The sequence below is a fragment of the Zophobas morio genome, unplaced genomic scaffold, assembly GCF_036711695.1.
Source record: "Zophobas morio isolate AGI-343-1 ecotype UQ-CSIRO unplaced genomic scaffold, CSIRO_AGI_Zmor_V1 ptg000023l, whole genome shotgun sequence".
Lineage (NCBI taxonomy): Eukaryota > Metazoa > Arthropoda > Insecta > Coleoptera > Tenebrionidae > Zophobas > Zophobas morio.
Genome location: NW_026972128.1, coordinates 3,836,112 through 3,860,162, shown reverse-complemented (window position 1 = coordinate 3,860,162; position 24,051 = coordinate 3,836,112). Strand labels below are relative to the sequence as shown.

The 24,051-nt window shown below is 34.7% G+C and overlaps 2 protein-coding genes across 5 annotated transcripts; both read right to left on the bottom strand.

Moving 5' to 3' along the window:
* Positions 1 to 717: 717 nt before the first annotated feature.
* On the bottom strand, positions 718 to 3,409 carry LOC135134491 (cytochrome P450 CYP12A2-like). 3 transcript variants are annotated; one of them, XM_064063186.1, is made up of 10 exons: positions 2,969 to 3,409; positions 2,662 to 2,909; positions 2,515 to 2,614; positions 2,349 to 2,455; positions 2,060 to 2,292; positions 1,844 to 2,012; positions 1,635 to 1,794; positions 1,333 to 1,581; positions 1,065 to 1,280; positions 718 to 1,017 (listed from the first exon to the last, which is right to left on the bottom strand). In XM_064063186.1, the coding sequence occupies exons 2-10, from the start codon at positions 2,877 to 2,879 to the stop codon at positions 904 to 906; spliced, it is 1,566 nt and encodes a 521-aa protein (XP_063919256.1). In that variant the 5' UTR covers positions 2,880 to 2,909; positions 2,969 to 3,409; the 3' UTR covers positions 718 to 903. The 3 variants fall into 3 exon arrangements, with proteins under 3 accessions (XP_063919256.1, XP_063919257.1, XP_063919255.1); XM_064063187.1 differs by having other exon boundaries at positions 2,973 to 3,409; XM_064063185.1 differs by having other exon boundaries at positions 2,662 to 2,942; positions 2,992 to 3,409.
* A 12,346-nt stretch (positions 3,410 to 15,755) lies between these two features.
* On the bottom strand, positions 15,756 to 22,158 carry LOC135134356 (probable cytochrome P450 12a4, mitochondrial). 2 transcript variants are annotated; one of them, XM_064063007.1, is made up of 10 exons: positions 21,907 to 22,158; positions 21,555 to 21,865; positions 17,460 to 17,553; positions 17,297 to 17,403; positions 16,984 to 17,216; positions 16,772 to 16,937; positions 16,567 to 16,723; positions 16,263 to 16,511; positions 15,997 to 16,212; positions 15,756 to 15,948 (listed from the first exon to the last, which is right to left on the bottom strand). In XM_064063007.1, exons 2-10 carry the CDS (start codon positions 21,854 to 21,856, stop codon positions 15,835 to 15,837), a joined length of 1,638 nt encoding a protein of 545 aa, XP_063919077.1. In that variant the 5' UTR covers positions 21,857 to 21,865; positions 21,907 to 22,158; the 3' UTR covers positions 15,756 to 15,834. The 2 variants fall into 2 exon arrangements, with proteins under 2 accessions (XP_063919077.1, XP_063919076.1); XM_064063006.1 differs by having other exon boundaries at positions 21,555 to 21,856; positions 21,907 to 22,157.
* Positions 22,159 to 24,051: the final 1,893 nt, after the last annotated feature.

Sequence of the window (24,051 nt, the reverse complement as noted above, 5' to 3'; positions counted from 1 at the left end):
TATATAACTGCATTGTATAAAATTATAAGTAGTAATAAAGTAGTAAATTTATTCTGTTTATCAAACACGTATTTTATTGTGTAAGTTATGTAATCCTCTATGATTTATATAAATCTAGAAAAACTTTAATACGTAGGTCAGGTCACATCACATTAGATTAGGCCACGTAAAGGCAAGTCAAGTCTCTTATTTATTTTTAAAATCTCTCAATATAATAACAAACATACTCATGAACTTTTTATTAAAAAAATATATATAATATTTGCTGTTGGGCAGCCTGCTAAATTGATTTTTCCATAATGTCTGCTGTATACTAGACATAGAACTAGACGTTGGATCCGATGTCATTCCGTTTTGGCACTTAAATCTAGTGGCTAAAGCTTAAAAATTTTGACATATTAAATATAGTTTATTTTTGCGAATCCATTTTGTCCCTAAGTTTTGTCTACAACTTTATTATATTTCTATACAACGCGTAGTTTATTTCCAAATTTGGTTGGGATAACAATGAGAACATTGTGACAAAATAATCCAAAAAAGTTAAATCCATCAATTACTGTTTAAATGAACTTCGTCTCGTAACTTTATTACTTTTTCATTTTTTACTAAAATAAACAAACTTATATTCTTCTTTTTAATCACTTATTTAGGATTTCTATTACTTCAGCAACGACGGACAAACAAACAAGTGTCAGCAGAACAAAAAAGATAACCCACTACACTGAAGAAAAATTTATTTTTGGATGATACAATTCTAATTTTATAAAAATATTGTAACTTTTCTTTTACAATAGTGAATAGGTGAAATCACACTGTACAAAAATATACACTTCAAAAAATAATTCTTTGTTGTATTATTAGTTCTTACACGTTACCAAATTCAGCACGCTTCGACAGCAATCTTCACTGATCTAAAGGCTTCACGCGAAGTTTTAGTGGTTTAGCTATCCCATACAGCGTAGTCGTGGCAAACGTCATATCTTCGTGCTCCCATCTCATATCAAAATTGCGAATCATCTAAAACACACGACGTATTTTTTTTTATTTACCGAACCCGAACCTACTTTCAAGAACGCTACGTGTAACTCCAGATTAGCTAACCTCCTTCCAATACAACTCCGGGAACCATGTCCAAATGGTGCAAACACAAAGGGATTAGCACTTTTGTGCGAAAGTTCAGGAGAGGTTGTGGTAAGCCAGCGTTCGGGCAAAAATTCTTTAGCTTTTGGATAATGTTCATCCATTGAACAAAGAATCAAATTAGACGTTAGAACATCCGTCTGAAAATTATAAGAGGTTAGTGTGTACTATCAAATATGTATTCTTATTTACCCCTTTTGGTATTTGGTAGCCCCCTAGAATTATATCTTTGACTGTTGTTCTAAAATTTCCGATACCTATAGGTGCTAAGCGAGTAACTTCTTTGACAACGGCTCGTAAGTACGGAGCTTTCGCTAGAACTTCTTTTGTTATAGGGGTTTCTTTGGTTTTCAGTAGACTTATGGCTTCCTCCCTGAGTTTAATTTGTTTATCGGGATTTTTTGCTAGGAAATATAAACCAGCGCCTAAAACTCGTCCCGTCTGAAAGTATAGATAACAGTAGGGAAAAAATTAGTGGTTTATGAGTACCGTACGGTATCTATGCCAGCCACCATCATACTTATAGCCATGGAAATGGCAACTTTTCTGTCCTTTTTTAACAACTGCTGCAGTACACTTTTTATTTCGTTTTCCGTGTCTACTTCTTCCTTCTCCAGTTTGTCTAAAGCACGATTAATGTACTTTATGTTGGTCCTAAAACAAATCTTTGGAATGTCTGATTTGCATCAACTAAAAATCATACTGAATCATGAAATCAAGAACTCCCACAAATTTTTTCCAGTCTTTTGTACTAACCAGCTTCCACACAGATGGTAAAATGTCAAGCTTGTACATCAAGTCAAAAAATTGTGTGGCACTGTATATCATTTTTTCGGGTTCAGCATCAGGTTTTAAGCCCTGTTTCAAGCAACCTGAAAAAATCCATTTAAATTAAAGTAAAGTTCGTAAAGACGAGTACCTAAATGTGTGTCTAATGTCACAACAGCAACAGATTCCAACGCCCATTTATACAATTCGTTTTTAAAGTCGCTGGGCATTTCCCCATCTTTATTTTGCGTGGCGAGATATTTTATATTTTCGACAAGCTCGTCTGCCACAAGGTTCATTTTATCAGTATATTGGGCAATATTTTTCGGTTGCATCATAATCGGGTTTACTATAGTACGAAATTTAAACCAGTCCTCTCTTTGTCTGAAAATTAATAAACTAATAATAAAATATGTTACAGTTAGAACGATTGTACGTACTGTCCAACAAGTGCTATACCAGAAAACAGGTTTGTTCGTATTTTTTGGTAATAATCCAGTGATGGTTGGTTTTTTCTTATAGGCCACACACCTTCATTTCTAGCTAACTAATGAATAAATAACAAACAATTTTAATTCATGTGTATCTTCTTGGACGTTTAATTACCGTTTCAAAATCTTTCGGGTTGTACAATGTAACTATTTCTTTAATCCAAGAACCCGCCATGCCTTTGAGAACAAAAATGTCGCCAAATTCTTTATATAAACTGCAAAAAAGTGCTTTTGGTTTTGTTTTTAAATTACTGATATTCACCCTTTGTGAACTTCTAGAATGTCTTGCCCTCGGAATAACGGTAACATTAGCCTCCAGATATTTCCAACGAGAGGGAAGGACCTAGGACCCGGAATGCTCTTAAATGGTTTGGCTTCATCCCATCCAGGTGGCTTTGTGTCTGCTGTATCCGCAGCATTCAAATTTCTGTAATGTTCAAGTTTTTTCTCAAATGCGATACTTTCGGCACTCGTGGACATGAAGAGTTTTGGTGTTTTGGACGTAACATTCTTTAATAAATTTGTCGTTATCATTTTGTGAAACTACAATAAAAAAATTAAAGACATACTTACAAAAGCTGGATATGCTTACGTGTTTTCACGAAATAAAAATGTCAGAACGTGTTTCGTGCGTTGCGTCTGAATGTTATATTTATGTGGTTATTTAGTTGTAATAAGCGCAACCTTGAACGTATTTGTGTTGTTTTCTAATGAAATTTGGTGTAATGTAATGTAATGTAATGTAATTGTACCAAAAAATGTGGTGAATTCTGATCTGTGTTGTTTTCACGGAATTTGTGAATACGGACGTAACTTTACTAAAAATAAGGTTTTTCGTGTGAGATATGAACGGTGTTTTATAAATAGTATTATTAGGTTTAAGTTACTCCTTCCTAGCGTCAGCTTGGTAAACAGATGCCTCAGGTGGTCACGTGTTTATCTGGTCAAACAAAGGAACCACGAATTGAAGTTTCGTCGTAATTTTTATATTCAAACTAATTTCATACGAAGTTATCGACTCTTAAAGAGATTCTCCCGTGTGATAAGCTGATAAGGCTGATGTAATATCAGTACAGTCAATATCAGTAAATTTAATAATCATTGCTGTATGGTCCCGCCGATATACCGGGTGTTAAGCTGTGGACCATATTTCACAAAAATATCAGAAATTTCTTTAAATAACCAAGTTTATGACCGCTTTATAGGATACATTTTTCTGTGAAAACCAAGTTGGTTTGAGATATAAATTATTTATCAACCATGCAATTATTTCACTCATCATTCAAAATTTATCAATGCCCTCACTCAGTTTTGGTGAACTTCTAGGAGCAATTCTTGCCCCTCTTCTTTTTACTTCCCGAGCGTAAGCAAAGGAAGTATTGTAATCGAGTCCGTCGGTCGACTCTCTACTTTTACGTTTTCTCGATCTTTCATGACCCCTAGAAGACGAAGAAATATGTCTCCCATTTCCGTCTGTCTGTCCGTCTGTCCGTCTGTCCGTCTGTCCGTCTGTCCGTCTGTCCGTCTGTCCGTCTGTCCGTCTGTCCGTCCGTCTGTCCGTCCGTCTGCCGTCCCGGATTTTTATTAGACAGATAATCTCCGAAAGTACTCGACCGATTGTTGTGAAATTTTGTACTTATATTAAGAATATCATGTAGATGGTAAAACGCTAACCAAAATTTGTCTAATCATCCCCACCACTAATGCGATGACGTCACTTCAAAATTGTACATAGTAAATGGGTTTTCAATTGTATAAAATAACATAGTCCTACACATGTAGTTTACAACTCTGAATCGACTTTTCACCCGAAACGTCCAGATTTTTGGAAAAAAAATCAAAATTATAAAACAACATTTTGAAATTTAATTTTTAATCTGCTAACCAGAATGCTTTGAAATGTTGCAGATGTTTTAAGGCTATAAAGAGCATAATAAATTTTTAGTCAAAAAATATTTGCTTATCCCCTCCAAAAAATTGATGACGTCAGCTCAAAAGTTTATGGAATAAATCATATCTAAAATGTACAAAATATGATGAGTCTGTACTTGTGATCTATCACTCCATTCATATTTTTTGGATTTGCATATACAGGGTGACTCAAAAAAATTAATGAATGCGTAAATATATTTTATTGATTTAATCAGGAACTACAAAACCGAATGCTCTGAAATCTTGCAGATGTTTTAAGGTCATAAAGAGCATAATAAATGTTTAGTCAAAATATATTTGCTTATCCCCTCCAAAAACTTGATGACGTCAGCTCGAAAGTTTGCCGAATAAATCATATCTAAAATCTACAAAATATGATGAGTCCGTACTTGTCATTTATCATTCCATTCATATTTTTTGGATTTGCATATACAGAGTGACTCAAAAAAATTAATGAATGCGTAAATATATTTTATTGATTTAATCAGGAACTACAAAACGGAATGCTCTGACATCTTGCAGATGTTTTAAGGTTATAAAGAGCATAATAAATGTTTAGTCACAATATATTTGCTTATCCCCTCCAAAAACTTGATGACGTCAGCTCGAAAATTTGCCGAATAAATCATATCTAAAATGTACAAAATATGATCAGTCTGTACTTGTGATCTATCACTCCATTCATATTTTTTCGATTTGCATATACAGGGTGACTCAAAAAAATTAATGAATGCGTAAATTTATTTTATTGATTTAATCAGGAACTACAAAACCAAATGCTTTGAAATCTTGCAGATGTTTTAAGGTTATAAAGAGCATAATAAATTTTTAGTCAAAATATATTTGGTTATCTTCTACAAAAAACTGATGACGTCAGCTCAAAAGTTTGCCGAATAAATCGTATCTAAATTGTACAAAATATGATGAGTCTTTACTTGTGATTTATCATTCCATTCATATTTTTGGATTTGCATATGCAGGGTGACTCAAAAAAATTAATGAAGGCGTGAATTTATTTTATCGATTTAATCAGGAATTACAAAACCGAATGCTTTGAAATCTTGGGAATATTTTAAAGTTATTATAAGCATGGTAAACTTTTGTTCAAAATGTATTTGTTCATCCCTCCTAAAAAAATTGATGACGTCACCCTTAAATTTTGCTGAATAAATCCTATCTAAAATGCAAAAAATATGATGAGTTTGTACTTGTGATATATCATTCCATTCATATTTTTTAGATTTTCTTAAGAGGTGGTTCAAAAAAAGGCGCCGTATACCTGAGTAAATTGTTTCGTTATTTTATTGATTATAAGAAATCAATATTCAAAACGACCCAATTCATTTTCCCGAAAATTTGGGAATACAATAATTTTATTCTTAGTATTACACTACATCTATCCCAACTGATATACGTGTCCTTGCAAAAATGTTGATGACGTCATCACAATTTTTTTTTTAAATTCCCACTACAAAAATGTAATGAGAAAAAAAAAACACAATAGGCATGCAGTCGTCAAGTTTCCGACAGCGAGGGAAGTACTGTCTAAACTCTTTAGACCAATTTTTTTAAATTACATAAATGATTTACTTTGTTGTTTGCTACATAATCGATGCATGCTGTACATAGATGACATTATTATTGTTTAAGATAAAGGTGATTTAGACAACGTTGCTGAAGCATCCCGCAGTGAACAAAATGAGATATTAAAATTGGTTCATCTTTAATATATTAACAGCTAACTAGACAAAGATTATAACATAATGTTAAATATATTGGGAAAAGTGTTCAAAAACTATTCAACCAGTTAAAAAATGTAATATTCGTTAATATGAATGAGTACATATAGTATATTACATATGCATATATACATTCGTAAAATTTTAAGCACAGTAAGGGTTATTCATACTCATATAAGTACTTAGTTAAATATAGATAGATTTTTACTTCCCGAGCGTAAGCAAAGGAAGTATTGTAATCGAGTCCGTCGGCCGACTCTCTGCTTTTACGTTTTCTCGATCTTTCATGACCCCTAGAAGACGAAGAAATAGGTCTCCCATTTTCGTCTGTCTGTCCGTCCGTCTGTCCGTCCGTCTGTCCGTCTGCCGTCCCGGATTTTTATTAGACAGATAATCTCCGAAAGTACTGGACCGATTGTTGTGAAATTTTGTACTTATATTAGGAATATCATGTAGATGGTAAAACGCTAACCAAAATTTGTCTAATCATCCCCACCACTAATGCGATGACGTCACTTCAAAATTGTACATAGTAAATAGGTCTTAAATTGTATAAAATAACATAGTCCTACACATGTAGTTTACGACTCCGAATTCAGTTTTTACCCAAAACGTTCAGATTTTTGAAAAAAAATCAAAATTATAAAACAACATTTTGCAATTTAATTTTGAATCTGCTAACCCGAATGTTTTGAAATGTTGCAGATGTTTTAAGGCTCTAAAGAGCATCATACATCTTTAGTCAAAATATATTTGGTTATCCCCTCCAAAAACTTGATGACGTCAGCTCAAAAGTTTGCCAAATAAATCCTATCTAAAATGTACAAAATATGATGCGTCTGTGCTTGTGATATATCACTCCATTCATATTTTTTGGATTTGCATATACAGGGTGACTCAAAAAAATTAATGAATGCGCAAAATTTATTTTACTGATTTACTCATTAACTACAAAACCGAATGCTTCGAAATCTTGAAGATGTTTTAAGGCTATAAAGAGCATCATAAATCTTTAGTCAAAAAATATTTGCTTATCCCCTCCAAAAACTTGATGACGTCAGCTCAAAAGTTTGTGGAATAAATCATATCTAAAATGTACAAAATATGATGAGTCTGTACTTGTGATCTATCACTCCATTCATATTTTTTGGATTTGCATATACAGGGTGACTCAAAAAAATTAATGAATGCGTAAATATATTTTATTGATTTAATCAGGAACTACAAAACCGAATGCTCTGAAATCTTGCAGATGTTTTAAGGTCATAAAGAGCATAATAAATGTTTAGTCAAAATATATTTGCTTATCCCCTCCAAAAACTTGATGACGTCAGCTTGTAACCTACTTACAGGATTTCAAATAAATGCTACTGTATTGTTACCTCACGAAGTGGGTTTCAACCGGAGCCCAATAAAACTACGTTTACGACTAATTATATTATTAAAGGTATTACATACGATAAGCCAATCACTGTTAAAATATGCGGAAGGGCACCTCTTCTCTCCCCAGCGTAGGCGGCGGAGGCTCCTGACTCTTCCTTCGGTTCTCAGGTCCCTTCTCTTCCCGAAAATCTTCCTTCAAAAGCCCCCGAACTTGATTCTCTTCCTCCCGAGCTCCGAGCTCGCCCCTGCCCCGCTATCTCCCCCCTTGTTCTTATCTCTCTTTTTCTCCTCGTTTTTTCCCGTAGCTCGCACCAACACTACGCGTGATAGATGCGCCACCACTTCGAATGCAAATCAATTCAAAATTAAATAAAAATCCGTTACACACCCCCCTATGATAACAAAAAAATTTAAATTAAACATAATTAAAATTTTTTCCATAAGATGTATCCCACCTAAGAAAAAGGAAAGAAATTGTAAATAAAAAAAGATTCCAGTCATACTCCAGAATTTTCTAAGGAGTAAACAACAAAAGAATTTTGAGAGCCATTTTCGTGAAACAGCAAAAGTCTCTTTGAATAGGAATTCGAATCCAAGAATTTGCAGATTCAGAGAGTCACGAACAAAAACATCCTCCATCGGGAGAATATGAAACCTCTGACTGCTAATCGACGAAGGGCTAAAGTTAAATGTTAAAATCGAGAATAAAATGTCAAAATCTGGAAGTAAACGTCAGAATCGAGAAAAAATTGTCAAAATCAGGGTTTTATTGTGTGCACACGTCGTAATTGGGAAAAAAAATCAAATTGTCCTGCGTCGGAAAAAAACCTACTCATCCACTCACCACATTCATACCACATACACGAGATCACTCATACGTCATATTCTCTCTCTCAGGCACATAGACGTAAAAAAAATCATTCGTCGGTACTACTGTCTCCACGATCATCACCCCGAAACGGTTTAAGATCTTTAACGTGCCAGTTTCCTAGGTTTTGATGACTCTCAGCCTACGCTAATCTATATACGAGACGAGAGATAACCTTGGTGACGATACATGGAACATATTTTTGAGCCAGTTTACTGGAAAAGTGCTTTGATGCGTCTGAAAGTACATAATTGCGTTTCCACACCCGGTCACCTACTTGATAGGAATCAGCAGGACGGCGTCGTAAATTATACGTGTGAGAATTTCTTTTATACGCGGCCGTTAGTTTTTGACGCACTGTCTTGTAGATTTCAGACAAGCCCTCCAAATTTTCAAAATATTGGCTCCGGTCAGGGTTCGTTAAATCAACTTTCGATGGGTCGCTGTTCCTGTCATAAAAATCTCCTGAAATTGGTACGTACCGACCAAAATTTATATACGTAGGAGATAATCCGGTGGCTTCATGAATGGCCGTTCGAAGCGCAAACACAATTTTTGGTAAATGGACGTCCCAATACCGATGATTATTATCCTTAATGTAGGAACGAATAGCAGCCCCGGCTACTCTGTTCACTCGTTCTACGCTGTTTGTTTGGGGATGGTATTTTGCGTTATACCAAATCTTACATTTGTACAAATCCGCTAGCTTCCGAAAATCACGCGAAACAAATTGAGTACCATTGTCGCAGGTGAGGATTTGAGGGGCACCAAACATCAAAAAGACGTTTTCTTCTACAAATTTGATAATTGACTTGGAATTTGCCTTACGAAGAGGATGTAATAAAATGAACTTGCTGAACCAATCACAGACCATTAAAATATAACAATGTCCCTGCATACTACGAGGAAGAGGACCTAAAATATCAATTGAAATCAATTGCCATGGGAAAATAGCCTTCTTAGAAGAACCCATCAATCCGGGAGCAGCTACATTAGTTGCTTTTTGAGCTGAACAAGTTGAACATCGAGAGACATATCGTTTAACATCAGTTTGCATGCCAGGCCAAAAATAGAGTTCTTGTATCCGTTCCAGAGTTTTATATGATCCAAGGTGAGCTGCTAGAGGAGAGTCGTGGCTTTCACGAAGCACTTCCAGCCGTTGTGATTTGGGTACTACTATTCGCCAACTTGGAAGGACATTTGGGACTCGATACCGAGGCCTCGCATGTTTATATAGGACACCATCCTTAACTAAATAATCCGGATAATCGTTTGGACGTTTCTCAAGACTTTTAAGCATGCTATGGTACCACTTATCTGTGTTTCCCGGCCTCACCTGAATTACAGAAACTTCTGGCAGTGGCGCTCGACTTAAGGCATCCGGCACCACGTTCATAAAACCCTTTCGGTGTTCTAAAACAAACTCAAACTGTTGCAGCTTCACTGCCCACCTTGCCAATCTACCACTGGGATCCTTTAAGTTGTCAAGCCACAGGAGACTGTGATGATCAGTTACTACGGTGAATTTTGCCCCCTCAATATACAGCCTGAATTTATCTATCCCGAATAGAACTGCCAGGCATTCTCTTTCGGTTACCGAATATTTTTTCTCAGCCGGCGAAAGAGTGCGACTAGCGTAAGCTATCACTACCTCACCTCCTTTGCTATCTGGTTGTGTTAGAACCGCTGCCACTCCCACATCCGAAGCATCACTCTGGATGGTAAAGGGTTTAGAAAAATCTGGGCTTACCAACAAAGGAGCGTTTATCAAGGCATTTTTGAGTTGGTGGAAACAATTATCCGCTTCCTGCGTCCACACCAACCTATTTCTTTTTCGCTTGCCCAGGAGAAGAGCTGTTAAAGGAGAGGTGAAATCTGAAAATTTCGGAATAAAGCGCCTGTACCAGCCGCAGAGCCCAAGAAATCGTTTCATTTCTGTGACTCTTTGGGGTTTAGGAAATTCCGCCATGGCGGCGACTTTTTCTGGATCTGTATGCAAACCTGATTTATCCACAACAAAACCAAGGTACTTTAAAGATGGTAGGCAGTACTCACACTTCTCTGCATTGATGGTTAAGTTGGCTTCTTTCAAGCGTTGGTAAACCTCCCTAAGCACTTGAAGATGTTGTTCAAACGTTGGTGTCGAGATAACAATGTCATCCAAAAAAACAAACACATATGGTTCCAACGAAGGACCTAACACTTGGTCCATTAGACGTTGCAAAGTCTGAGGAGCATTCGACAGACCGAACGGTAGCACCACGAATTCATAAAGCCCTCGAGAGGGAACAACAAAGGCAGTCTTTTCGCAGGACGTATCCTCTAAGGGAATTTGCCAAAAAGCGGAGTTAAGATCAATTTTTGATAGATACCGTGCTCCAGTTAACATGTTTAAGATGTAATCGACTTTAGGTAAAGGGTAAGCATCTGGTTTGGTCACAGAGTTAAGTTTTCGACCGTCGAAACAAAAGCGCTTCTCACCGTTTGTTTTATTTACCAATAAAACAGGAGAGGACCAAGGACTCGATGAAGGCCGCACAACTCCCAACTCCAACATCTTGTCTAGTTCCCGATTGAGGTGAACCAGCATGTAAGTTGAGATCTGATGATGACGTTGCTTAATTGGTCGCGCATTACCAGTATCTATAAAATGAACGGTTCGTGTGGTTCTTCCCAATTTCGTACCTTTTTCCCACGATAACTCATAGAAGAGATTTTTGACCTTCTGAAGCTCTGCCATTTGAGACGGATTTAAGTCCTGTAGTGAACGAATACCTTGCATCGCCGCCACTACGATATCATCTTTGAGCCGTACAGCTAAAAGAAGAAAAATCAATCGCTAAGCCAAACTGACGGCAAAAATCACTGCCAAAAATAACTGAGTGTTTGAGAGATGGAACTACCCAAAACTTAATCGTACGCGAGATACCATCGACAGTAACCGGAAAATATACATACCCCACTACCTGCTGTTGTACACCATCAGCAGTCCCTACAGTGGATTCCTCCGATTCATAAATGGATAGATTTAGATGATCTAACAAACCAAGTCCTTCCCCACCAACGATAGAATGAGTCGCGCCGCTGTCCAGTAGTCCTGTAATTGAATTTCCCAAAACTTCTACTGCCAAATAAGGTCGATTATCATGAGATGTCTCTACAAGTAAAGTATTAATTGTTTCCTTCCCTGAAACTAATCGCTGTGAACACGTAGTTTGGCTAGGGGCCTTAGGAAAGTAACGAAAGCGGTGGCCCGATGGTAAGCGCTTTCCCCCACTTAGTTTTCCGGCCTACACCGTGGGCAGTTAGGGTGGATGACACCTACTTTTCCACAGCCAGCACAAGTAGGTTTTTTCGGGGTTTTATTAGAACATTCACGCCGAAAATGACCCGGTTTCCGACATGCATAACATGTCAATTCACTTTTTTGGTGTGGAGAAGAAATGTTAGAGGTATTACGAAATTGAGGGGTCGAGAATAACTTATTTTCTTGGTTATCCCCGTCTGGACAAGCTAAATCGGGTTCTAGCAGAGCGATGTTTCGCCGCGGAGGTGGTCGAAATTTTTCCTGATTGGCTAAAACGCTTTCCAGGGTCCTACAGATATCCGACAACTGAGTAAACGTTTTAATGTCGTGCAAAGCGAGGTGGGTTTGGAAAACCGGTAAGAGATTACGACGAATTATATGCAATTGGGAAATTTCAGGTGGAATATCCGACAACCGATTAAATAAATTGCGCATAGTCGCCAGATACAAAACAACTGACTCACGAGATCCCTGCGTTCGATTATGAATTTCCTTAAGAAGTTCCTGATCATAATCTGGCGGCAAAAAATCTCGCTTTAAAGCCTGAATCAGCTGATCCCACGAACTGACTGATGGTTTTATCGATCTATACCACAAAAGTGCCTTTCCATCGAATAAATCTACAGCGGACCTAAATAATTCCGCTTTTGAGGTATTTCGAGCCACTCACAATTCCTCTATCCGTTGTAAAAACCCATTGACCGAATCATGCTGAGACTTACCATCAAAAGTTACATTCCACTTGTGTACCGGAGTAGGCTTAAGGATCGTAGTGTTCTGGTTGACTCCCGCCGGACTCGCGGTCGCATCATCTGGAGGTAGAGAGGTTTGTTCCACCATTTCATACCTGGTTTCATCCAATGCTTCCGCCATCGCCATTTGATCATGTTTGAATTCTTGCACAGCTACGGGCGCCGTCGCTGGGAATCGATGTAAGCGACCCATTACATGATAGTACTTGGTGAGAAGTCTCCTGTTCCCATCCCCCCGTCGACCATCAAAAGAATCCAACAAGGCTCGGATATCACTTAGTGTTGTTTCAACCTCCGTTTTTTCCGCCTCAAAATCGAAATTGGGATTAGCATACATGACTTCACCACGATTCAAATCTTCTCGTAATCTCCGTCGCAGCTGTTTACGCTTTGTATCTAGATCTAAGCGATCGGGCGTAACCCCCCGCACTTTTAACTAGTGATTAACTTCGCTCGATTTCAAAAAATTTGGTTCCATATTAAAATAGGATCCTGCCATCATAAACGCAGTTTAAAGGACTCTACGAAACGTTGGGCGCCAAAAATTATGTAACCTACTTACAGGATTTCAAATAAATGCTACTGTATTGTTACCTCACGAAGTGGGTTTCAACCGGAGCCCAATAAAACTACGTTTACGACTAATTATATTATTAAAGGTATTACATACGATAAGCCAATCACTGTTAAAATATGCGGAAGGGCACCTCTTCTCTCCCCAGCGTAGGCGGCGGAGGCTCCTGACTCTTCCTTCGGTTCTCAGGTCCCTTCTCTTCCCGAAAATCTTCCTTCAAAAGCCCCCGAACTTGATTCTCTTCCTCCCGAGCTCCGAGCTCGCCCCTGCCCAGCTATCTCCCCCCTTGTTCTTATCTCTCTTTTTCTCCTCGTTTTTTCCCGTAGCTCGCACCAACACTACGCGTGATAGATGCCCCACCACTTCGAATGCAAATCAATTCAAAATTAAATAAAAATCCGTTACAAGCTCGAAAGTTTGCCGAATAAATCATATCTAAAATGTACAAAATATGATGAGCCTGTACTTGTCATTTATCACTCCATTCATATTTTTTGGATTTGCATATACAGAGCGACTCAAAAAAATTAATGAATGCGTAAATATATTTTATTGATTTAATCAGGAACTACAAAACGGAATGCTCTGACATCTTGCAGATGCTTTAAGGTTATAAAGAGCATAATAAATGTTTAGTCAAAATATATTTGCTTATCCCCTCCAAAAACTTGATGACGTCAGCTCGAAAATTTGCCGAATAAATCATATCTAAAATGTACAAAATATGATCAGTCTGTACTTGTGATCTATCACTCCATTCATATTTTTTGGATTTGCATATACAGGGTGATTCAAGAAAATAAATGAAAGCGTAAATTTATTTTACTGATTTACTCAGGAACTACAAAACCGAATGCTTCGAAATCTTGAAGATATTTTAAAATTATCATAAGCATGGTAAATTTTTGATCAAAACGTATTTGGTCGTCCCCCCTAAAAAATTTATGATGTCACCACAAAATTTTGATGAATAAATCCTATCTAAAATGTACAAAATATGGTGAGTCTCTTCTTGTGATTTATCATTCCATTCAAATTTTTTCGATTTGCATATACAGGGTGACTCAAAAAAATTAATGAATGCGTAAATTTATTTTATTGATTTAATCAGGAACTACAAAACCGAATGCTTTGAAATCTTGCAGATGTTGTAAGGTTATAAAGAGCATAATAAATTTTTAGTCAAAATATATTTGGTTATCTTCTACAAAAAACTGATGACGTCAGCTCAAAAGTTTGCCGAATAAATCGTATCTAAAATGTACAAAATATGATGAGTCTGTACTTGTGATTTATCATTCCATTCATATTTTTGGATTTGCATATGCAGGGTGACTCAAAAAAATTAATGAAGGCGTGAATTTATTTTATCGATTTAATCAGGAATTACAAAACCGAATGCTTTGAAATCTTGGGAATATTTTAAAGTTATTATAAGCATGGTAAACTTTTGTTCAAAGTGTATTTGTTCATCCCTCCTAAAAAAATTGATGACGTCACCCTTAAATTTTGCTGAATAAATCCTACCTAAAATGCAAAAAATATGATGAGTTTGTACTTGTGATTTATCATTCCATTCATATTTTTTAGATTTTCTTAAGAGGTGGTTCAAAAAAATTAATGAAGTCAATTTATTTTATTGATTAAATTAAAGGCAACACTTATTATTAGTATTACACCCCAACCAACCCAATTTGGTAGACACAAAATTTGTTAAAGGAAAAACTCGGTTGAAACATAAGAGTAGCACGCTTATTTACATCGACTTTAACATTACAGACCTGCATTTGTTTTATGCGGTCACTTGGTTCCGCGAATGCGAAATAGACATGTTTATAATCAACCAATTGTGAATTTCACCGTCAAGAATTAAAATAAAACGCAATGTTTTATATAATAAGCGGAAGTCGAAGCAATAAAACCGATGGTCGTTTTGTTTACAGTTTCTCTGTTTGGCTCTCACGTATGCTGTTACGCTTGTCATCTTAAATTAAGAATGTTTATACATAAACGATTTTCAGTTGCCCCTCATATTACTAGACAGCGGATTTCTGTCGGGCTACGTCACGATTATAGGGGGGGACGTGCTGGATTCCATAAATATAATTAACGATTTATTAATCAAACGGCTAAGTAAATGAGAACGGGAATTAACAGCAGAGTGCAACGAAACAACGTTATTCTAATCTCAAATAAACGAAGTGCAGTCCGCAACGGCAATGAATTCGCATCGCGTGCGAGCCGTACCGAGTTTGGCCTTGCCTAGCCCGACAGAAATCCGCTCTCTAGATATTACACACCGGCGCCGTATACGTGAGTAAATTGTTTCGTTATTTTATTGATTATAAGAAATCAATATTCAAAACGACCCAATTCATTTTCCCGAAAATTTGGGAACACAATAATTTTATTCTTAGTATTACACTACATCTATCCCAACTGATATACGTGTCCTTGCAAAAATGTTGATGACGTCATCACAATTTTTTTTTAAATTCCCACTACAAAAATGTAATGAGAAAAAAAAACATAATAGGCATGCAGTCGTCAAGTTTTCGACAGCGAGGGAAGTACTGTCTAAACTCTTTAGACCAATTTTTTATTTCTTAGTTTATAAGTTGTAATTGTCATTTTTAACATGTCGCATATTTTTTAGATGAAAGTCCAAGCAGAGGTAAGATATAAATTCTGCAATCTGACAGGTACTGCATCACGAATCCTAAAATAAATCATTTCAACGTTTTATATGGATGTTTTATCATGTTCCACGAGTAGGCATACGTGCTAATATTTGAACAAAATTTCATCTATATAAATCCGCTCTTTATTTATTAGACTAAAATATATCACAAAGAATCATAATTTACAATTAAAATTTAACTAATTATTTACGGGTTTTACGTGAATCTTTAAAGGTTTTGCCATCCCATGTAGCGTTGTTGTATAAAACACCATATCTTCGTGCGGCCATTGTAGTTCAAAATTTCGAATAATCTACAAAGATTGCAAATAAGAACAATTTTAAAATGTTGAAAACGCTACCTTCAATAGCGCAGTTTCTAACTCCAAATTAGCAAATCTCTTGCCAATGCAGCTTCTTGCACCAAACCCAAAGGGTGCAAAAACGAAAGGGTTCGTATTTTTATGCGAGAATTCTCCAGTTGTTGTTTTAAGCCAACGTTCTGGCAAGAATTCTTTAGCCTTTGGGAAATGCTCCTCTTGTTGAGAAAGCATCAAAGTAGAAGTTAAAACGTCTGTCTGCAATTACAAAATTAAATAAACGCTGAATAATACAGTACTCAGATTACCCCGGAAGGTACTTGATATCCACCCAAGACTAAATCTTTTTTGGTTGTTCTTAGATTTCCAATAGCAATAGGTGATAACCTGGTGGTTTCTTTTACAACAGCTTTGGTGTAGACATTCTTACTTAAAGTTTCTTTAGTAACAGGTGCATCTTTAACTTTTAGTAGATTGTTAGCTTCAGATCTCAGTAGTTCTTGTTTATCGGGGTTTTTAGCCAAGTAGTACAAAGCTGCTGCTAGAACTCTACCAGTCTGAAAATGACACACTTTGAATTTATAACTTCTAATAAAATTAGTTAATATGTACTGTATCAACTCCCGCAATCATCATATCGACAGACATTGCAGTTGCCGTATTTCGATCTATCTGTATCATTTGGTGAAGCGCACTAGTTATTTGGTTGTTATCAATTTCCCCCTTTTCGATTTTCTCGATGTATCTGTTAATATGCTTCAGATTCGTTCTGAAAGAAACAACCTAATACACAAAACATTTTACTTTAGAGACGTACTTTAACATGAAGTCTAAAACTTGAACGTACTCCTTCCAAGATGGAGTGCTTATGTACTTCCACACAGAAGGCATAACGTCTAGTTTGTACATGAGTTGAAACATCCTTAACACACTGTAGATTAGCTTTTGGGCTTCTTCGTTCACACTGCCTCGCTTCAAACAACCTAAAACACAGTTTGGTTACGAAGAACCACAATCGGTGAAAAGTACCCAAGTGTGTGTCCATAGTGACGACACCAATTGATTCCAAAGACCATTTGTACAGTTCATTGTGGAAGTCATCAGGCATCTGTCCTTGCTCATTCTCTTCAGACAAATACTTAATGTTGTCGACTAGCTCGTCAGCGACGAAGTTCATTTTGTCCGCATAGTGAATGACGTTTTTTGGTTGCATTAGAATTGGGTTTACTACGGTTCTAAATTTGAACCACTCTTCACCTTGGCTGAAATTGTGTTAACATTTTAAGGAAATTTTGTGGAAAATAATTTGGTGTTTAAATTCTTGGTTTTTGAGTGAACTTACAGACATATTAATCCACCACTTGACAGGATATTTTTTCTTAATTTCCTGTAGTGTGCAAAGGATGGAAGTCCGTGTCTTGTTGGCCAAACGCCTTCGTTTCGATGTAACTAGAATCGGTTAGTTGTGAGTTTTTTATTATACTTATACGTTAATAGAATTTTACCTTTTCTATGTCTGATGGATTAAATAATACGACTATTGGCTGAAGACCCACTAGTCCTTTCATAATGGTTATATCTCCGTACTGTTGTCTCATTCTAAAAAAAAATGGAATACATTTTCCTACTAGATTTTGACTATGAGAAGTAACGAGTAACATTACCACACTAGTAAAATAATCTAGATGATTCTCTTCAAATGTGTTGCCGTGTTCATTTTGTAAAACAAAAATGTAAGGAGAGTAGTTACTCTCTCAGTTGAGTTAGAGAGAGCGAGAAAGATTAATAATATGATACATATAAACAATAAACAGACGAACAAAATTTAGTTTTTTAATAAAAGTCACAAGTAAGTGAATCAATTTTATGACATGAAATGGTTCGTAAATATGCACCATATTTGTAAATAAAATGTAATGGTTCCCAAAAATAATTCGTTTTGCATAATGTCATTTTGAAGTAAACTACGTAGCTTACTCAAATTTATTTCTATAGTCGGCGGCAATGGTTTCATCAGATTTTATTCCGGCGGTCTGTAGAAATCTTCTGCGTAAATCTATAATATGTATATTTTTACTTCTTGAGCGTAAGTTAAAAAGAAAAAACGGGTCTCTAGTTTTAGTCCGTCTGTCTGTTGGCCGTCCGTGTAGATTTTTGTTAGACAGATAATCTCCGAAATTACTGAACCTATTGTTGTCAAAATTTTTTATGTGTTTTATGTGCAGATGGTAAAACTAACCAAACTTTGTCCCCACCCATAATGTGATGACGTCACCTCAAAATTGTCCATAGCAAATGGGTTTTAAATTGTATAAAATAGCATAGTCCTACACGTGTAGTTTATGAATTTGTGTTGAGTTTTGACCCGAAACGTTCAGATTTTTGGAAACAAAAAAACATTTTGCAAATTAATTTAGAACTGTGATTTTGAATCTACAAAACCGTTTGCTTTGAAATCTTGTACATCTTTTAAAGTTACCATAAGCATGATAAATTTTTAATCAAAATATATTTGCTTATCCCTCCTAAAAAATTTTACCGAATGTATCCTATTTAAAATGTGCAAAATATGATGAGTTTATCCTTGTGACTAATTATTCCATTCATATTTTTAAGATTTGCTTATACAGAGTGACTTAAAAAAATAATGAATGAGTCAATTTATTTTATTGATCAATTCAGGAACTGCAAAACCGAATGCTTTAAAATCTTGTAAACGTTTTGAGTTATTGTAAGCATGGTAATCAAAATGTATACTAAAAACGTTCAATTTTTATACAATGAAATTTTACAATGTCATTACGAGGGGTTGGCTAAGCTGTTCACACACTGAGTGTTCCACCGGCTTGGAATACGTCGCTTTTTTTCAACCTGAAGAAGGGTAGCTAAGAACCGCTCGGATTACTGGTCTTATATTTGTCCGGTTTTAAAATTGCAATTTATGGTGGGTATGGACCACTGTGAAGTTAACTGGCATAAACCATCATAAAATTCTACTGTATACAAAAGGAACGTTATCCCCAAAAAAAAATTGAAGACGTCATCACAAAATTTTGTAAAGCAAAAACTCATTTCAAACATATGTGTAACACGCTTCTTTACATTTACATTAATATTACATACATATGTTTATTTGAACATACAGGAGTCCTTATAAAAAATAAATAGAATCGCAATATCAAACAACCTTCGAACATTTTTTAATTACGGTGTATTAAAAAAATAATAATAAAGTGACTTCATTTCGGACCATGTGAGGAGTACGAGAATCTGTACCATTAGAAGTTCCCTCAAACCTTTAAGGCGTTTATGGCTTTGACGTTTAAAGTACTTTACAGCCGACCTTTCATAAAACTTAGTAAATCATCACATCAGTTTAACTGTTTGTTCTTTGTCATGTTTTGGAATAGTTAATAAAAAATTTGTTACATAATCTTTTTAAATTTAAACAATAAATAATACATTTTGTTATCTTGTATGGAGATTAATTATTTATGTTTAAGTACTCTTGCACTTATTATGTTTATTTGTAGTACTTGAGCACTCGACTTTCATCATTGTGTTTACGTTTGTAAAGAAAACTACTACATGTTTTGTAATTAATTTCGGGAGTACCAAATTAACTGTTAGTTTGCAAAAATATTATGTAGTTACTAGCTGACCCGGAAAACCTTGTTTTGCCATACATATAAATTATTTCTAGTGAATAATGATAGTTAAATAAAAAATAAAATTAAAATAAATAAATAAATTATAATTAAAATTATACATAAAAATTTATCGTACGAGAATGATTATATTCAACAACCATCTTGCAACCCTATTGCGCACCTCTGGAGATACTAATATCGTTATTAAAAAATGGGGGTTCGTGGTAGAAGGGCGAAAATTTAGAGTTATATGTATTTTTTGATACCAAATCTTAAAAAAATAAAAATAAAAATTGTGTCCAAAAAATCAACAAACAATTTTTTGAGTGGCCCACCCTTATCACTTAGGGGTACAAAAAATAGTTTACGACCTATTCTCAGACCTACTGAATATACACAACAAATTTCATAAAAATCGGTCAAGCCGTTTGGAAGGAGTTCGATTACGAACACTGTGACACGAGAATTTTATATATTAGAAGATATTAAGAAACAGCCATTAATGTTCTTTAGCATACGTCATGTATAAGAGAAATTTACCAACGAAAATTACTTTGGTTAAATTGCAAAAAATGTAATTTGTCTGTGTAAATCTAATCAAATTTGAACATTTATTTTCGTTTATTTATTATATTACTTTGTGTCTATGAACAATAGGTAACCGCAGCTTTCTATGACGTCATAGCAATATTCACGTCACCAGGGATGTAAGAAGTGTGGACTGTTTACGGGATATTCCACTAAAAGTTAATGTATCTGAAGTACCTATTTTTTGTCCGATGATGCTAGGAATTAAATTTATTAAGAATCACCAGTTGTTGCAAAAATTTGTATTTTAAAATCAGTGTATTAGTACTTAAGTGGTTAATCACGGTCAACGAAAATTCTTTTGGATGCTGGTAGGTATTGATTCAATTTTCGGTTTTATTTGCAAAAAATATGTTTATTCGAATTAGTTAGTCAGACTTATATTGCAATATTCTACTAAAAGATTGTACAAGTGCATATATGTAGAGTAGAAACACTATGAGAAGAACACGTTGTGTTCACCATCTGTCGAAAGATTATTAGGTTAAACCACGACGAAGGAATTATATAACAAAACGACGAAAGTCGCTGACGATACGATCTACAGATTCTTCCTTGTAAAATCGCATGTGGACCAATTCGGACCAGTTTCGGAAAGTCTACTGAGTTGTTTATTTGATTTATGTTTAGGTTAAGATTTTAACGCCTTACTTTGTTGTTGTGCGATTAACGACAGATTTGTTTTGGTTGGTCTTGAAAAAACTTTTTTCAAGATTACTGAATCACTGTCTAAAGATTGATGGGTGCAATTGCTTTGATATTTTTTCTTCGCTTTAGACAGTTTTTCAGTATGATGCAGCCAATTAAAGAAATGAATGATGGATTTTAGTTTGAATTAACATTTCTTGATAAAAATTCGTATTAAACTGAGTATCTGTGTTTTTTTTTAATTAATTTAATACTGATATGGTTTTACTAATTTCATCCAAGCTACGATAGTCACAACAACCAAACTTTCTTGAATTGTTCAACTAATTAAAAATATAAGCAACCTTGTTCATACATATTAGAAAAAAATTGCTTATTCCGAGTAGCTGTGATAAGCTGATAAGTACCTACATCAAAAAGGTGTTTTGTTTCTGTATTTTAATCTAAAAAGAAACTCCTTTTAGATTACAAACACCATAAATTGTAATATATCAAGGCGAATTAATTATACATATGTGAAATACTTACAGCACAAAAATAATATTTTGTAGTACAAAAATAACAAATATGATCATACTTATAAACAAGTGGGATTTCAGTGACCATTTAGAGTAAACGATATTTTTTTCTAAAGTGCAACATCTGCTTTACAAAAGTACTTTTAATGTTAGATTTAATGAAAGTTTAGTGAAAAATACCCTCTGTTACGCTTACTGTTTATGTATTTGCAAGATATCCATGCCATAAAAATTTCCAACTTTCGGGAGAAGAAATCTCCATGTGTTTCCCACAAGAGGCAGAGGTTTAGGTCCTGGAATTTCCTCGAAAGCTTTCGCCTGCTCCCAATCAAAGGGTTTCGTGTCGTTGTTTTCCAAAGCGTTCAAATTTCTGTAATGTTGAAGTTTTTTGTCGCTCAAAGCCTCCACGAATTCAGTCTGTGTGCTCATTAGCAGCTTCATTGGATTATTTTTGAGGGTGGCGGCAAATAATCTTTTTGTATTCATTTTTGTGAGCATCTGTGATAACTTCGGTGAGGTGTAAACCAAAATAAAATTTTCACTCTTACCTTTTCAAACACGTGCCCGCATGTAGTGGAGATAAGTATTTAGATGTGTCGTTGTATTTTTCATTCAGAATGGTCGGCAATCATAACAAGGTTAATGTTAACTACGATGACGAGCAATTGATTACGAACAATAAAGCTGCGCGTTGGTGTGTCATGGAGAGAATTGCCACATACCATCAGACGTCATTATCCTTTACGTGCATTTTATCTAATGGTGACCATTAAAGTCGTGAATTAAAAGAAACCATCTGTTATGGAGAAACTATCAAAACTATTACAGGTTATCAAGAACGTTATCTTATCAAATTTTAGAATAAACTTATTTATTAGAACCAACAAATCTTGACTTGCAAAACTTATCTAAGTTGCCAAATAAAAAAGATGTATGAATAAACTGACATACTTTTGAAATTTGTCTATCAATATTTGATAATTTTTTAAAATTCAAAACAATTGGCAATTTTGGAATTACAAAAAATCATTTTGACAATTTAAAGAACTCTTAAGAATGCAATACACTTGATTTCTTCGAAATTTTTAACTTTGTTTTTCCGTTTTTTCAGTTGAAATATTGGTTTTTATTTCGAGAGGAGAGAAGAAAAGAAGAAACAATCACGCCTGTATATTCCTCTGGTTTCACCACTGTTGAACCTTAAATTTACATTTTTCTTTCGTTATCTTTTCTTCTTCCTTTTGTTCATTGAGAGTAGATTTATAAGGAAATAAACAGCTGCATTTCACAATAATTATGTTGATCACATTTTTCTTTTTGTTTTGGTAATACAGTCACTGTCATTTAGTTTAAATTATAGTGAATTTGAACTAAGAAAAAATAAAAATGATTTTTAGTTTTTATAAGAAATTGCATTTGAAACAAAATGATTTCATTATGACTTTTAATGATTCATTCGGGTTTATGGTTTCGCAGATTTATCCTTTTGTGGCTTTTTGGCTTCCTGTTAATGAAATATTACTTATTTTAGTGGGAAAAAAAAACAAACAAAAACGATGATTTTTTTCCTAAAATGAGACTGAATTTGATTTTACACTGTTTTCAGAAATGATTTTAAAAAATCGATATTATCAAAAGATTATGAGTTGATTAGCTTTAACTTAAACTAAAAATGAAAAAACAAAAACTTTTTAATTAATTTATATTTTGCACAGAATTGTTGAAACCCACTCATTAGTACTAAAAAGATTTTTGACTTAAATAGATCAAAGAATACGTGTTAAATAATAATACAAAAAAATTGGTCTAAAGAGTTTAGACAGTACTTCCCTCGCTGTCGGAAACTTGACGACTGCATGCCTATATATATATTTTGACTAAAAATTTATTATGCTCTTTATAACCTTAAAACATCTGCAAGATTTCAAAGCATTCGGTTTTGTAGTTCCTGATTAAATCAATAAAATAAATTTACGCATTTATTAATTTTTTTGAGTCACCCTGTATATGCAAATCGAAAAAATTTGAATGGAATGATAAATCACAAGAAGAGACTCACCATATTTTGTACATTTTAGATAGGATTTATTCAGCAAAATTTTGTGGTGACGTCATAAATTTTTTAGGGGGGACGACCAAATACATTTTGATCAAAAATTTACCATGCTTATGATAATTTTAAAATATCTTCAAGATTTCGAAGCATTCGGTTTTGTAGTTCCTGAGTAAATCAGTAAAATAAATTTACGCTTTCATTTATTTTCTTGAATCACCCTGTATATGCAAATCCAAAAAATATGAATGGAGTGATAGATCACAAGTACAGACTGATCATACTTTGTACATTTTAGATATGATTTATTCGGCAAATTTTCGAGCTGACGTCATCAAGTTTTTGGAGGGGATAACAAATATATTTTGACTAAACATTTATTATGCTCTTTATAACCTTAAAACATCTGCAAGATGTCAGAGCATTCCGTTTTGTAGTTCCTGATTAAATCAATAAAATATATTTACGCATTCATTAATTTTTTTGAGTCACTCTGTATATGCAAATCCAAAAAATATGAATGGAGTGATAAATGACAAGTACAGACTCATCATATTTTTGTACATTTTAGATATGATTTATTCGGCAAACTTTCGAGCTGACGTCATCAAGTTTTTGGAGGGGATAAGCAAATATATTT

Excerpts from the sequence above, each read along its gene's own strand:
- LOC135134491 (XM_064063185.1), bottom strand. The coding sequence starts at position 2,933 with ATGATAACGACAAATTTATTAAAGAATGTTACGTCCAAAACACCAAAA. Across the intron at positions 2,615-2,661 it reads ATTCTAGAAGTTCACAAAGG|TTTATATAAAGAATTTGGCG; the intron begins GTGAATATCAGT and ends ACTTTTTTGCAG. Across the intron at positions 1,018-1,064 it reads TACACGTAGCGTTCTTGAAA|ATGATTCGCAATTTTGATAT; the intron begins GTAGGTTCGGGT and ends CGTGTGTTTTAG.
- LOC135134356 (XM_064063007.1), bottom strand. The coding sequence starts at position 21,856 with ATGCTCACAAAAATGAATACAAAAAGATTATTTGCCGCCACCCTCAAA. Across the intron at positions 17,554-21,554 it reads ATCTTGCAAATACATAAACA|AATGAGACAACAGTACGGAG; the intron begins GTAAGCGTAACA and ends ATTTTTTTTTAG. Across the intron at positions 16,213-16,262 it reads GATATCAAGTACCTTCCGGG|ACAGACGTTTTAACTTCTAC; the intron begins GTAATCTGAGTA and ends TTGTAATTGCAG.